Below are 16,565 nucleotides of genomic sequence, written 5' to 3' on the forward strand. Positions count from 1 at the left end.
CTTTCTTCACAGGACAAACTTCTGAGTGCTACTTGGCTCTGTCTCCCTGTCATCTTTAGATTTAAAGAGTACTGGTTTTCCAGTTTTTCTACTTGCTCGAGTTGTGGAAGAAAGCTCCATCACAAAGTCCTCTCCCTCTCAGTACACAGACTTAGCAGTGCTCTGTTTAGCTGTCTGGCCATTGCATGTTTTTGTTTATACATGTGTTTGCAATGGTGCAGGAAGAAAAATAAACCTGAGATAGAGAAGAGATTTTTCAGTATCATCTTCCAAAGTCAACATGCGACCAAGGCTTTGACTGGTAGACCTCCTGGCAACATTATATAAAAGGATGAAAATCCACATTAAATGGGAAAACTGATTGCAGGTTTCTTGTAAAAGAAAGAAAAATCTATTTTTCTTTGAGATTTCTTTCATCTTCTAATGGAGACTGACTGATGAAGCTTCCTGACCAGCTCACAAACATTCCAAACAAGACGTCTGGCACGACCAGAGTCTGCCTGCTTTGATTAAGGCCATATGACTCTCAGTGTCCAGGTTACTCCGGCCATTTTTCTCAGTTTGATGAACATGATCTCTGAACCCACCTGAACGTACAGCTCCCTCAGCTCATACTGGAACTTCTTCGGGTCTGTTGTGATTGTTACCGGTCCGATCTCTGCAGAGAAACAACAGAAAAACGCTGCGTGATTAATATGGCCACAGGCTCAAGTCTGCATCTGATGAAAAACTGAGAGCATTCCTGTTTCCTTAAATTCTTCAGCTGAGCCAAATATTAGCTTTGGCAAACGCAAAGCGGATGTCCAGATTAAAATGTCACAATATGAGCCGCCAAGAAGAAACGGCAGGAAAGGAGATATTTGAACTAACAGAGAAAGGAAAGCATAAAGAAAGAAATGTGAGAAAGATACACACAGACAGACAAGTGATGAAGGAAAAACATCCAATAAATGACAGGGATGAATGGAAACATGTTCTCAATACAGATCTGGTTTGATGACGATGATGATTTCAAGGTCCGAACTTCCTTCTTCTATTCATTTGCGCTAGAAGATGCTTTTGTACTGAAAGGAACACAGAGCTCTGGAAAAACCAATTCCAATTGTTTTGATGTTCAAAAACTGTTGTCAACTACTTCCTGAACACAAGCATTACAATGACAGAGCAGACAAAGAGTTCAACTGATAAAAGAGAAAGAGAGAAAAAGAGAGAAAACATTTAGAGGTTTTAAATAAATGCTCACAGACACTGTTACTTACCATTTCAAGGTTTTTTTGAAGTATACTATGTGCTTTAAAAGGACCAATTCCAAATCCAAAAAGCTACAAAGCCAACAATAAACAAGGAAGAACCCATTAACTTCTGGAGCGAATTCGATTTATTTTAATGACATTTTGGTGAATTTCTCCAGAAATCGAGATCAGAGATCTTTATGAACCAATCAGACGTACTTAGAGCACTGATGATGTGTGCAATTTGGTGCAGCTTGATTGAATTTAAGGTTTGGCCTTGGCCGAGGTATGTGCTCCACTGAGTGACATTCTAGTTGTACATGCAGACAAACCCCTGCAGGAAAGGGACTTTTCATTTCAATAACGATGTTGTTTTTGTTTCTAAGTGAGCTCAGAATTGGGCCCAAGTGAGGACACCTTTCCCTGTGCTTCAGGAAAAAAAGTGTAGCACCTTCAGAAGAGTGACAACATGACCTGCGCTCTGTACCTCTGCCAGGGCTACTAGTCACCGCCGTTTCTCAGCTTACTTTGTTCTATCCAGTAATGAGCTGCTAAGCCCCTTCTCGAGTCAAACTGTGTGACTTCAGCCACTGCAGCTGTGCTGTGGAATGAGCCTGATGAGGGGCTGCAAAAAGGCACACACACACACACACACACACACACACACACACACACACACACACACACTGCAGTTATGCACATGCAAGCAGATTGGAAAACAAGGGTTCCATTGTTGAGGAGAGGGCAATTACAAAGGATCCCTGACTTTTAGAGAAAGGGACAACTTTAGATGAACTTTTGAAGTCTTCAAATGTGCGGAGAAGTCAAATCAGAAAAGTACACGTTTGATTGATTCTTGTTGCAGAGAACTTTCTCTTCTTCTGTCTTGTGATTTTTGTTAAGAAAAACATCTAATGTAACGCTGTTTGCAATGAGGGATCATACACATCTTAATTTCTGTTCCTTGCAACCTTCTTCCACATTCTTTCACTCCACTCACAAGCACTTTCAATCTCTATAATAACATACACAAAGGAGAAAGACATTTTTTTTCCAAATGACCCCGATTTTGGCATCCTTGTGAATCCTCAAGGTGGAGTGTAGGAACATTTGTGGCGATCAGAGGCGCTTTTCAAAACTAACATGGAAAAGTGTCTGGCTGCTCTGAACGGAACGTGGATCTCAGGCCAAAGTTTGCAGAGATGGAAAAGCTGACATCTCTTTCCTTATGGGACAAGTTCCCATGGCTGCTGTAAGTATTCTTTAGACTAGTGTGGCTGTGGTGCTCCTGACCACAGCCACACTCTTTGCATCAACACCATGGAAAACCACAGTTAATACTCAAGACCTCTAAACCTCTAAGAAAAGATTAACTAAATCCAATTCTTCAAACTCTGTTTTTCTAATGATATCTGACTTTGTCAAGTGTTTATTATCTCTTTTGTGTGTTTATCCACATTTAGAAGTCTGAATGAGCTCATGTAAACTGTTTCTATACCACACTCAAATAGTTAAAACAAACATTCATGCCTGAGAGCGTCTCCTTCTTGTGCTTGTGTGTACTCAATGCTTTCGGGGGGCAGGTGCCTTGCCCAAGGGCACCTGATTAAAACTGATGGATCAATCTATTGATCCATCAACTGCTGCTAAAAACACTGGACAGCATATTCTTCTCATTCGCTTTTTCTAGAGTTACAAATGAAACTTTAGTTTATGTGGAAAAACGCCTCACAATGCTTAAGAAAGTGGATCTGGATCCGCAACAAAATTGAATTCATGCTTTCTTAGGTCATACCTCCACTACATTTTAATGGAAATCCGTTGAGTAGATTTTGCATAATCCTGCTAACTAACAAACAAACACAGATGAAAACATAGCTTCCTTGGGAGAGGTAATAAAGGAAATCTTAACGCGGTCCTCTTGATGCCATATGGGAAATAGCTTTCATGCTCCCTTGGTGATGACAGTGGCATGGAAAAGGCCAAGAGAATGAAGTCAGGGTGAAAGAATGCACCCAAGTCTGATAAAGGAAACAACAAAGAGAGAAAACGGCCAAAGCAAACAAATCAAAATGAAGATCTGCATCTTGTTCCTGTTTTCTAAATCTGTTAGTGGTGCGAGTTGTTGACCCGAGCGGGCTGCGGGAGTAAACAATCAAAAACAAATGACTGTGGCCTCCACCTTGATATTCCCACAGCATTGGTCTCTACTGCAGCCTGTAAAGAGCATGCATCTGCGAATCACATGCAGCCTTAAACACTCACAGAACGTCTAATGGGATGGAACAAACTGGGCAACTGTCCAGCGGCAAACTCAGTTTCACCTCCGCTGACATTCGTGCTTAAAGTAATTTGCGGGGAATCGCTCGTGCATTCACCGTGGAGCGAGTTTCTCTTTTTTTTCTTCGCTCACAGCATCAGCAGCGAGGAATTCCAAGGCCAGCACGTTGATAAGTCACAGCCGTTAGTGTCTTCCATCCAAATAACTTCTGACTCTTTGGCTGCAGCACATGGTGAGTTTCACGGGCTGCTTACATGACAGACAACTGAGGAGCATTGTCATCGTTGTACTCTGTGGTATGATCGCAACGAGATGTGGCAGTTTGGGAAACTTTTGCTCTTTACGTGCTCCGTTCTTGATTCCTGAGTTTACACGGCAGTGGGAGCAGTTACATTCACCATCTGCAACATTTGCTTTAATTTTTTTCATTCCTGAAGGCAAAGACCTGGATGTTTTCTGACTCACCATTCCCCTGGTTTATAAAAGCCTAATTACGGGGGGTACAGAAACCCAGTGCAGTGACAATACAGACCAACGGCGCCCTGAGGATCCCATAAACTCCACCTTTTGTTCATCGATAGAGCAGCAACAAAGGCTTTTCTTCTTTGTCCTCTTTACAAGCATTGATTTTGACTAACAAAACCACTTTAATCGTCCATTGTGTGCTGTAAGTGAGACCTTCACTCAAACAATAGTCAGGAAAAGAGGTTCTGTGGTTTTTTTCCCCATTCAAAGAAAATGTCATCGGGTTACACAACGTGAAGCTGCTGCAGCGCTTAACAGCACCAGAAGCTGTAAACACACACGCACGCTGCTTTCTGTCATTCTGCTGACTCAGGGTTAAATCTGCGGCTGTCATCCTCACCATCAGCTTTGGGGCATAATTCACTTTATCACAACCCCCCCCTGAGAAAACACATGTGAGGCAGTGCACAGTGCAATTACCTGCAGCTCGGTGAGTGACCTGGACTGTACGCACTGCAAGCAAATGAGAAAACATGTCTGCAGACACTACATGAGGTACATCTGTGACGATTCCAGGTATCTGCAGAAGTTGCCTGAGTACAAGTGGATATATATCAAGAGTGTAAATGTACTTGGCAGCATTACCTAATGTAATATTCAGAAGTTGTACATATGTACATAGGCAACTGGACTTGCTTGTGTTTCTAGAAGTGGCGAAATCAGCCTGAAGGATTTTCCCCAAACAGGAAATTACAGCCTATAAACACAGATTTTTCTTCTTCTTCTTCTTCTTCTTCTTCTTCTTCTTCTTCTTCTTCTTCTTCTTCTTCTTCTTCTACTGCGGCTCCTAAACTCTGCAGTAGTGTGGACACCAGACGTATTTGTAGTTCAATGCGTTTTCACACAAAAACATAGTAGTATGGATGGAGCCGAAGTATTCAAATGTAATATAGTAGAAGAGTCATTTGAGGTACAAGTACGACTTTAGACATGGACAGGAAATGGTTTACGTACAGTATTTCCATTTCCTTTCAGGTATATTGCCAATAATGCAGAAAAGACTGTGAGCAGAAAAAAGATCATATCTTGTGTGGAACCAGCTCGTTCTTTCACACATTCTTCTGGACTGAACTCAAGGCTTTCAAGTGTCCTTCAACTTCCACGTCTTCTTCTATGCATTTTATCTCTGTCTCTACAGTACCCCTCCAACTACAGTTTTTTTTACCTCCATCTTTTCGTACCCGTCTCCCTCTGCATCTTTTACCCCGCCCTGCTGCCAAGGATTCACCTGGAGCGACAAGAGCTGATGACAACCTTGATTTTAAAACCACCACAATCTGAACTTGTGATGGGAACTTCTCACACAACCAGAAGGAAGAGAGAGAGAGAGAGAGAGAGAGAGAGAGAGAGAGAGAGAGAGAGAGAGAGAGAGAGAGAGAGAGAGAGAGAGAGAGACCACCAGGCTTTCGTTTCCCTTCACTTGATGCAGCTGAGTGTGTCTCAGGATGATGGGACACACAACAACAGATCTCCATCGATGAGTTCAAATGATCACACACAGCACTACACACACACACACACACACAAATATATAGTGAGACCCAACTGATGCACATCGCACACCACACACAGCCATGTAATCCCTCCCAGATGGACGGACTGACGGAGAGCCGGTTCCAGAGACGGATGACAGCGTCGACCCGTCCACCAGCCATCGATCTGTCTGCTAACTGTTGCCAGAGATACAACACAGAGGAAGATGCAACCCGAGGTGAAGTCTTAATCAAGTCAGTGTGTGTGAGTCAGTGTGTGTTCATTTATGTCTGTCATGTATCGGGACATGTGGTTCTGTGGCGTGTTCCTTCACGCAGCCCCAAAGATATGTGTGTATATGTTTAAGTGTGTATACTTGGGTTTGTTGGATATAAGAGCACATGCTGCTGTGGGTATAAGTGATAGTAAATCATAGTTTGTTTCCGCCCCCCCCCCCCCCCCCCCCCCCCCCCTTTATTCAAGAGGGTGGTCTTTCAGTTTGAGAGGAGAACTAATTGTTCTGTTGTGCTGCATGACTGCAATGCTTTGATGACAAATTTGTTTACATATAAATTGATTCTTTATAAACAAAACTGTCTCGATGACTCGGTTTCAAATGAGATCTGTGTTTCTGTGGAGGAACTCAAAGAGAAACACCACAAGGAGGAAGAGTGATAACTTATTCAGACCCAGTCTGACCCCATCTTCATGGTTGACTTTTGAACCTGTTTTTCAGCCATACCCTTGAACTCTATGATCTGGAAAGTGTCTGCACAAGGTAAGCAACAGGACAAATCCATCTGGAGCGCATTAGTTTTATAGTTATTTTTTCCTGATGCTGATTTATTTGACAAAATATTTGTGTATGAGATCTTTTAGTTTACTTGTAGTTCAAGCTCACTCTCTCCCGCGCAACATAATAGAAATCCCCCAAAAAATAACGTTGCGGCCTCTTTTCCGACTTTGGAAACTTTGAGGCATAAATTTGCAGATTTATATGATTGATATGAATGCACTAAATTACACACGCTCATAAATATCAGTCCCCTTAACATGCCTGACTTTTTTTTCCTCGAGATCTATGAAATATTCTCTGAGAAATCAACGGCGATGTTAAAAAATGCTCTATCTCGCTATGTTAAAGAAATTGAAAAAACTCCTTGATCCGCCCTCTGATCTGCACCGACCCACCGCATCCTTCCAACCAGTTTAGTTGTAATCCATCAAGTAGATAAATGGATAGGGGTGGAAACATAACCTCCTTGGAGGAGGCACAAACCATGCTCTCTCAGGTATTGTTGTTATTGTTCTTAATAACTTTACTTTAGTCAGTCAAAATCTGTAGAAACGACCAAAATCTGGTTTAAGTTCATCCCACAGAGTCCCTGATTATTTGCAAACACCGTTTCGGTGGCGTGTGCCCGTGATTTAAAACGAGATCTATAGCCAGTAACATTGACCCAGATGTCTAAGAGCGAACTGTGAACACATAAAAACCTCGCTGGGTTGGAGTCAAAGGAATGTGACTGGGGATGAACATGGAGTGACTATACTTGGAAGGGTTCTGGTCTGTTTTATGATGAACGTTGTCAGAGCCGTGCTGCCATTTATCTGCTCAGCGCCCTGTCAATACTGATTGATAACAGGGGTTTCTAGGTCAAGCTGTAATAAATCTTCCTTCACCTCTTAATCAACTTCACCTTTAAAGAGCAAACAAATTGTGGTCATGGTCAGGTTTGTCACAACATCTTACAAAACCAAACTGCTTTCAAAACGGACCCTGGTTGTGTTGTGTAACTTCTTCTTTACCTGTTGTGTATAAGACAAAAGCGTATTTCACAGCCTGGACTACATATGGAAGATGGGAAGGAGGGCAGGGGAAGAGGATGAAAAAGTCAAAGTTGTGGCTTAGAGAGGAATCAGGTGGTATCGTGTCCGTTAAGACTCTCAAAGAAAGGGAAGACAAACAGGAAGCAAACCATTCTGTAGTGTGTTGTCTGTGAAGTTTCTGCATATGGTCTCCATTGTAGAAATAATGGCCAGAACCCTGAGACTTGTCCAGACTGAACCCTATGATTCAAGCCTTGAAAGAAAGTGAATTTATGAATTAAATGTGGCCTATTAATTGCAGAACTTGAATTTATTTAGCTTGAACGTTAAGAAGAAGACTTGAAAATACCCTCAGCATCACAAACACAAGACTGCACGGCTCGTGGCTGCGTGTTTTACGACTGATGGCGTAAACCCAGACTGCACAAAGTGACTGGGTGGTGTTTTTTTGGTTAAGTGTGGCTCCTTTGTTTTACTGAGGAAAATCTAATTGAAGCAGACAAAGAAAACTCAGCAGATCGGTAATGTCGACCACACACAGGCGCACACTCAGATGTCTGAGGCGGTGATTTCCAGCCGGCGTGCCACAGCAGCCAGGACCTCCATCAGATTTGCTCAGGTATGCTGTGAACATTACAAATTCAAGTCACCTGGTACAGTGCTTAACCAATAACAAGGCCTTACTGCAGTGGCTGGCATTTGAATTCAACCCTATAGCCATTTGCCGTATATCATCTTCACCTCTTTCTCCTGACTACTCTGTCGGTCCAGCAATATAACATGAAGCTTGAATACGATGGAGTATTTATTAGAATAAACTTGTACTTTAACGAGAAAAAGTAATATTACCAGAATAAATAAAGCTTATTTAGGAAATACGCTGCAAGGAGAACCAGTGTTCCTCTCCTTCTGGATCCATAATCTTTAGTATCAATATCATTGTTTCTGGAGAAACTGGGAAACCCCTCTCAAAAGCCCACAGATGTAACCAACAACAGCAGTCGACCACAACCAAACATTTCCTGCTCCACAAAACCGAGTTTCCTCAAAGTCTGTGTGGTCTTTCCTCAGAATACAGAAAAGACAGCTTCTTGCACAATCTTTTCAAAGTCCTGAATTAGTTAAAGATAGTATTTCATTAAATGTGAAACCTATATACTGACAGGTATCACATAACAAAATTTCTTCATAATATTTATATGGACTTTCTCGTAATATTGCATCTTTATTCTCAGATTTTGTGATCCAAATGTACTTGTTAAAAATAGATATATGAGTTAGCAGATTGTTTTGGCCGTTTCCAAACAGTTGACAATGAGCTCAGCATGTGCTCGTCATCAGTCTGACAAAGAACAACAGGTTCATCAAAACAAGCTTAGCTTTCTCTCTGAATAACATTCAAAGGGAATGGACATGTTGTGAATTATTTTCTAATGTTTGGGGGCTTTGTGCTGCATCTTTGAGTTTTAGGAACACAGAATGTGTTGTACACTAGAGCATAATAGTGTTGAGAAACATTGATCTTAGGTGGTCTTCGTGATACATGACTTCCCTCAAAACAGACCCCTCAGAGGCAGGGGGCAGAGGGCACTGACGGCCCGACCTTTAACCTGGCAGCCAGTAATTCCCTTAACACTTGACTGGTTCGGACACATTTGCCACAGTTAAAAACCCATACATGCCTCAGTGTCAGTTAAAATCCTCGGACGCTTTGTTGTTCCATATCTTCACTGATCCCACCCGTCTATCTTTATGGTCTTTCCTCTGATACAGACACACAGACGAGTCAACAGTTGTCCAGGCATTCAGAAAATGCTTCATCGCTACACATCAGGTTTCTCTGGAGGTGGAGAAGGAGCGACAAAACCCCTCAATAAAATAATATAACTGCAAAAATAACTTAATATATAATGTAGGATCAAGCGGAGCCCCTGCTGTCCTGCACATAAACCATCATCCTGCAAACACTGTGTCCTCCATCTAACTTTTTTCACTACAGTACTAAAAACTAAATGTCATTCTAAACTGTAATGAGCAGCTTTCACACAATTAAGAACAAAAACAAGCCTTGGAAGTCACAGCCAACATGAGGTCATGCCATACCAAACATGGGCTTGTTCAACCCTGGCACCAGATCTCTGTGGAAATGAATACAATGTGTTCCAAATGAGGCCCCCAGACTCATGTAAAACAATGCATGAATGAATATGTGTTAAAAATCCATAAAAAAATATTTCCTGAATAATAATAATGTCTAGACATGATCTGTGGACTGTAATTGACAATAAAAACATAAATTTGAGGAAAGTGTTGCAACAGTAAAAGTGTAGAGGTGGCTACTTGCAGATTTGGGTAATAAAGCATAAGAAATGCTGACTGGCAAATACTAATATACAACATATATGTATGACTGCAGTAGCTGGAAACTGTGCACTCGGGTTCTAGGTCAGTTTGAGGTTGAAAAAGGGATTTGACTTAATGCCTGTACAACTTTTTGTACAGGCATTAAAATAGGTGTGTTACTCTTGAATTTATTCAATTTTTTTGTGTTAGGCAACTCAAGACATCTGAAGTCACAATTCTAATACAGCACTGGAAACAACAAACCGCAAGAACAGCATTTAAAAGCTGCTCCTCACCAACAAAATCATGACTGAATCACCTGACAGGCCTCGGGTGCTCAGCTCTCCAACATAAATGGACTTGGGAGTGAGTGACTGGCTGCTTCTGCTGTCGGCACATGGTAAGAGTTATGGATAGGTCAGGTAAACATGTCTGCCCCAGAACGGTAAAACACATCTGAAGACAAGCAGCGAAACAGGCATTTTGACACTCACTACAGGTTGTGTGGGTCAAACAGGTGACAGGCTTTTACGTTTCTGTTTCTGGGGAACCAGCCGCAAGCTATGCAAACTGGATGGAGCATCTCCGGATAAATATTTATATTTTATCTATGTAAAAATGAAAATGTGTCAAATAGTGAGGATATGTTTTTTTACATTTTCACTGATTACCCGAGGAATAATTCATGGATCTTGACAAAATAAAAAACCAGGCACGTTAAGGTGACATATCTATGAATGTGTGCAATTCGGTGCAGCTTGATTGAATTTAAGGGGACTGTTGGGTTTACACTCTACTGAGTGCCATTCTACTTACTTAATCCTGTTCCCTTGAGGTTGTTTTTGCTACTACATTGTCTTCCACATCCGTAGTTACTCAAAAGACGCTGCAGCACAGACAAACACCAGCCTCTAAAGGTCAAGAGGATATTGGTGATCGCCCGACAGTGATGTCAAAGAGCCCTGAAGGTCAGGACCAGGGCACATGAAGCCTCAGGATCAATGTCTAGGTTCAACAGAGGTTGGAAAACAAATCCAAAGCCCAGAGGGAAACCAACGTCTCTCGGTCCAGAACAAGAAACAGCAACGTTTGACAAATCCCTCCTTGAATGGGTCATTTATTTTAAATGGATCCATGTCAGCCGGAGCATCAAGAGGTCAACTACCTGTGACGTTTCTCAACACCAGCTACATCCTTCATCCTTATTGTAAACAAGGAACAACACGGACGTGGTTGTAAGTGTTCCTGTAGAAACCCTCAGGTATGTGCCGACTTCAGAGATGAAAGGGGGGATAACCCCTGAGCACCGATTACAAAGCTCGATGGAGTTGAAGCTGTTTTGCGCTAAGAGCACCTCAGGGCATTTCAGAAGGTGCGTGCACACAGCCCCAAAAATTAAAGGCCAGTTTAATAATCCCGGGCAGGTCAATTAGTACATGAAACACACAGACACACATTGTAGTCTGCCACACTCCGCTCTCTTCCTCTAATTCTCTATAACCTCCACCTCTCTCCTTTGGCATTCCTGCCTAATAGCATCATTATTGACTCTGTCCAGCTAAACGCAGGCTCCTTGTAATCTCGGACGGGCGGGGCAGAGCAGACAAAAAAATGCTGCTCTGGATAAAGGGAAACAAAGGGGAAAGGGGATGGTAGAGGAGGACGCTGCACGCCAACAAAGGGAGCTGTGTGACGGGCGTCTTTGATCATGGAGGAAGAAGGTTTTCTCGTAGTCACTCCGCTCCCAGGGGTTCGGTCCATCTCGCTCAAACTAAAAGACGACTGGCAGGAAAAGGACACTCCATATCCACTAAGTTCCAAGATGTCAGTAACTGATCTCATTTTTAAATCTTTAAATCTCAAGGGGTTCTTGATAGAAACAAGCTGGATTTTGGGAGATATCACTGACTAAGCCAGTTTAAAGCTGTTTTCAGACACAAACTCTAGAAAATGTCCACAAAATTGGGTCCGGACATTTTCCAGAGTTTGCCTTTCACAGAATGGAGCAGGGGATTGTCCTTGTCAGGTGTATTCACAACCGCAGGACAGGGGTGGCACCTGAGTAGATCATGCAGGAGGCAGGACACAATGTATAAATTCTATTGGGGAAAGCACATGTTTTCTGTTTACAGCACATCAACCCCAGCGAACGCCCTGATCACCAAAAGCTCTTGAATCTCATTGTCTTTCCAAAGTCGAGGCAAATATCCAGACAAATTCCATTTCATGTGGATGCAAACACCCTCAAATGATACAATGCACAGCTACCACCACGACAAAGTGCTGCTGTCTCAATGCATTCTGGCTGCACTGAACGTGAGTGACTGTGTCGAGTGTGCGAGTTCCCCCACCGACCCAAAGCAATGACCCATCTCAACCTCAGCCAATTAAACACTAACACAAGCACATACGAGATACCCACGAACACACCCCCTCACAGCACGGTGCCATTTACAAGGACGAGCATGTGTGTGTGTGTGTGTGTGTGTGTGTGTGTGTGTGTGTGTGTGTGTGTGTGTGTGTGTGTGTGTGTGTGTGTGTGTGTGTGTGTGTGTGTGTGTGTGTGTGTGGACGTCAGCAGAGCCTTAACGAAGGAAATGTAGAATCCCAGTGGATCATTAGATTCATGCACTCACTCAAACTCGTCTCAAAGATTACTTCTCTCAGACATGAACTCTGGGGAATGTCCAGACCCTTTTTTCCGGAGATTGTCTTTCACATATAAAGAACGCAGCAGGAGATTATCCAGCTCAGACACGTTCACAACAACAGGAGATTGTCCAGAGAACGGAAATCTTTTTTTTGGATTGTTTACAGCACATCAACACCAACATCGCCCTTATCACCAAAGGCTCTCGACTCTCGTTCCCTTTCCAATTGAAACGTTTCATCAGAGTCTTCTACGAAATATTTTTATAATTTTTGCATTATTGTTGTGTGTAACAAACTTTATTAACAGTCTCACTCGCTTGCTGTGAAAATTCCCGGCAGTTTCCTGTTGTACTCGCACATGAGCACACAGACTTTCTCCAGACTTTCTCCTTGTAGGCTAGCAGGAAAGGTTTCAGAAAATGTTGTGAGCAACTCGGACACATACAGCCCCTCCGGAAGATGTCTGGAGTTCAGTGCACGTCTGAAAGCTGCTCTATTGTAAACTGCTTTATGAATGGTTAATTGGAAAGCTGCACAATTTGACATCAGTGCCAGGACAAAGGCCAAACTTCCTGGCTTGGGGAATGGCAGGAGCGTTGTGAAATAAAGTTTATTTGGCTGTAAAACCTCAAATAAATGTTCCATGAGTCCAGAGAGTCTGTTTGCAGTTCACCTTCAAGTTCTCAGCCTGAGACTTGATTCTTTAATGACAGATTTCTTGTCGTTCTCTGGATTGTAACTGCAGAAAAAAAAAAAAGAGACGTCCGTGTTCACAGCTGTTACTTTAACAGTCCAGGGCGCTAATGTACAGCAGATTCCCTCATTAAGGGAAAGTCATTTCCAAAAGCAACAACGCTATGAAATGATAACACAACAGGGGTGGCTGTAATTCAACTCTAGCACGGTTTCATGTGAGTGTTCTCTAAGCACACAACCCCCGTGCCTCAGTAAAATGACTTATGAAGTATCCTTTTGCTTTCTTTCTTTCTCTCCCTGCAGGATGGAGGAACGGGACGGGACGGGGGGGGGGGGCTTCCTGACTGATCTTCCCACACAAGCCTGACCCCAATATCCAGGCATCCTCCTGACACTCTCGCTTCACACACACACACACACACACAATACAGGCCGACAGAAATACACAAACACACACTCTAATGTTTACAATGTCAGATTGCAGTGTAAATAAAGCTGAAGCTCTGGGCCTCTGATTCAACAGGAGCCAAATCAAACAGGAGGGACCGTGTTATCGCGCTGGGTCGGACGGAGAGTGGAGAAAATGGATCTGTGTCAGAGGAGTGAAACAAAGACTAAATAAAAAAGTTCCTTTGAAAAAAAACAGAGTCTCTCCGAGGGTTTGGGATACTGGGAGGACAGAGAGTGAGCAACAGGGGCGGGACAACATTTGGGGAAATGTTCAGCGGTACCCCTGGTTACAGTGGGCTCTGCTAATCATTCCTCTTTTCCCCTCCGGGGGATTTCGTAGAACACATCCTGACATGCTCGTTAACATTTTAAGGAGCCAATGAACGCCACTTGGTGGTGAGGGACAAACGCAAGGACAGGCAGTTTGCAAAGAGAAGTCGACGTGCACTCAAGGTCGGTTTCAAGCTGCTGCAGTTTCAATTTACTGTATGAGGGGGAAAAAAATGCAAGTTATAATCACCATATTCTTTCAATGCTTTCGCTTTATCCAAGACACGATGCATCACTGCTCTTTCATCATCTGCTAATGATCCTAGATTTACTTTCACCCCTGGGACGCACAACCATGAATTCATCATTTGTAGCACTTGTGTATACTGAGCATATTTCTTCTTTGGGATATAATTATTATTCTAGGCACAGAGCTGTCGGATTGAATCAGTGATCGAGGAATCGGGCTCCATGAGAATTTGTGACATGCTGAAATTTAGTCCGAGGAGAAGAAACATCTGGAATAGGAATCTGTCTCCTCACCCCACACATCACCTGTCTATTCATTTCTTTCCCTCTCTCAGATCTCTTGGACGAGTCGGTATCTACCGTTGCTAAGTGCATTCAGGTTGAACTGGGAAGAAGTCGTTATGTGTAGATATATCTTGAAGTAGTAAGTCCGTACTATAGGTTCAAAAGTAGACTATGAAATGATTGTACGCAAATTCTGTAACATTGTGTATTTGATTGGGATAAACTGTCACAACTGAGTGCAACAAACACTCAGATTCCCCCACAGTTGTTTCACTACCAGGCTTTGTTGACCTTTACAAGATCTACTGTTTGGCTCTCCACACACTCTAAGTGGCTCAAGAGGTAGAACGGGTCGTCCACTAACCACGAGGTTGGTGTTTTAAATCCCGGCTTCTCCATTGTGCGTGTTGAAGTGTCCTTAGGCAGTGTATGAGCGATGTGTGATAGATAAATTGCTGCACATGGATGTGTGGTCAACAAGAAAAGAAAATCCCTTCCTAAATCATGACCATCTCAGCAGCATCTCCCCTGGCTCTTGTTGTTGAATGAGTGTTTCTTTGCAGGTGGACCCACTTCTCACCTCCCAATCGGCACACAAACCCCCCCCATGACATGACATGACAGCAGCCTTTGATGGTGGTTTTTTTTAGGCAAGCAGGTAAGTGACTTCTCCTCCTCCTCTCAGAAAATAGTAATTATAGGAATTTAAAAAGTCTCACCCTCAGCGAAACATGAAATGTCAACTTCACTACAACTGTGGATGTGATGGTGAATATGAACAGTTGTAGCTGAACTACCCACATTGAATCTTTCGTGGTTTTTGTTTCCATTGCCATACACCCCATGCACTCAAATCCGTCTTTGATGTGAATTATTATCTGTTGAGTTTAATGTGAGCACCTCTGACCCACAAGTCAAGGTTACTTTTAAAAGGCCCAATGATACAGTATATTGCCCAGGCATTAGCCGTTCAGAATGAGAGAGCACCCAGGGGTGATGATAATGATCACGCTGCATCGCAAACCTGAAGCCACACACACTAACCCTGACGGAATGATAATGATAGTGACCGCCAGGCTGAACATCTGTGCGCAGAGACAGTTCCTGCTCTGGAGGTGTGAGGGACATTAGGCCTTCAGAGGGCGGGTTGTGAGCAAACTATCACATTTCTCACGTTTCTTTTGTTTCCCTTGCAAAGAGCAAATAATCACAACACGGCGCAGCAGAGCCGAAAAGGCCGTGCGTAATGAGGGAATTCAATAAAGGTGACTTAGACCTCCCCTGCCTGTGTTCAGTGCATTACCTGGGTCGTGGAAAGGCACCAGGGCGAAGTTGTACAGGGGTCTCTGCGGTCTGCTCAGCGAGGTCTCCAGGATCTTGGACGCACCCTCGATGACCTGGACCAGGTCGTCGTACATGGAGCCGGTCACATCGAAGACGAACGCCAGGGTGGATGCGCCCTCCGGGATGTCTTCTTCCTTCGCAGCGCCGCTGTCTGCGTCCTGCGCGGCGCAGAGCGCCACTGACAGCGCAAGGGACAGACACAGCAACCTGGAGCCCATTTCTAACTTTTCTTCTCAGGCAGAGTTTTGTAGTTTTGTTCAGGGTGAATCTCGAGCTGACGGCAGAGACATCAGGCTTTTAAACTGGACTGAAAAGTTTCTCAGAAAGGTCTCCAACATCAGCCAAAGAAAGTGGAGTTAAGAGATTCCTCGTTGTCTCGCACCTCTCTGGTTTCCTCTGTGGGAGCTGGAGCCGCGGAGTCCCGGCAGCTGCAGCAGCGCCTGTTGTCTGCTGGATCTGCAGACTCAGGAGCAGGAGCCCTTGTTCAGCTCAGTCATACAAAGACCACCTCTCAGCTGGGCAGGAGGCATCCGAGGCGCAACATGCCCCGTGCAGAAGGGGAGCGGGGCTGTGATTGGATGGGAAGGTTTTGGGTTCTCTGTGTGGGTCGTTTACTGCACTTCGGTCACGTTACTCAACAAAGACGTTACAAAAAAACACACGCAGTTCTCTATGTGTCCAATTAACAAATGATGATGCGTAATTTGGGCATTTATACGTGCCAGTAGCGCACCTGTTGCACCTCTCACGCACATGAAGAGAAACCAAAAGCGAGTGATCTCACTTTAAATGCACTTTATTAAAAGTATTTTAAACTACTTTAAACTCTAATGTTCAAACACAGAAAAAGTCTCAAACTGCAGTATAACATGAAACAATTAAAGAGCTGCTCCTCCCTGGATTTGTGCTGTGTACTGCCACCTAGCGGTTATAGT

At 43.4% G+C, this 16,565-nt stretch overlaps 1 protein-coding gene across 3 annotated transcripts in view; it reads right to left on the reverse strand.

Annotated features, from left to right (window-relative positions):
• hmcn1 (hemicentin 1) overlaps positions 1–16,181 on the reverse strand; it is a 75,612-nt gene extending 59,431 nt beyond the window's left edge. For 2 of the 3 annotated variants that reach the window (XM_034582744.1, XM_034582742.1), the window contains exons 1-2: positions 15,590–16,180; positions 588–658 (exon numbers count right to left, since the gene is read on the reverse strand). In XM_034582744.1, the coding sequence (XP_034438635.1) occupies positions 588–658; positions 15,590–15,848 (330 nt within the window). In that variant the 5' untranslated portion in view covers positions 15,849–16,180. Of the gene's footprint in view, positions 1–587; positions 659–15,589 lie in introns of all 3 variants that reach the window. The other variant, XM_034582743.1, reaches the window with a different exon arrangement.
• Between the last annotated feature and the right edge of the window lie 384 nt (positions 16,182–16,565).

Source organism: Hippoglossus hippoglossus, chromosome 4 (genome assembly GCF_009819705.1).
Source record: "Hippoglossus hippoglossus isolate fHipHip1 chromosome 4, fHipHip1.pri, whole genome shotgun sequence".
NCBI lineage: Eukaryota > Metazoa > Chordata > Actinopteri > Pleuronectiformes > Pleuronectidae > Hippoglossus > Hippoglossus hippoglossus.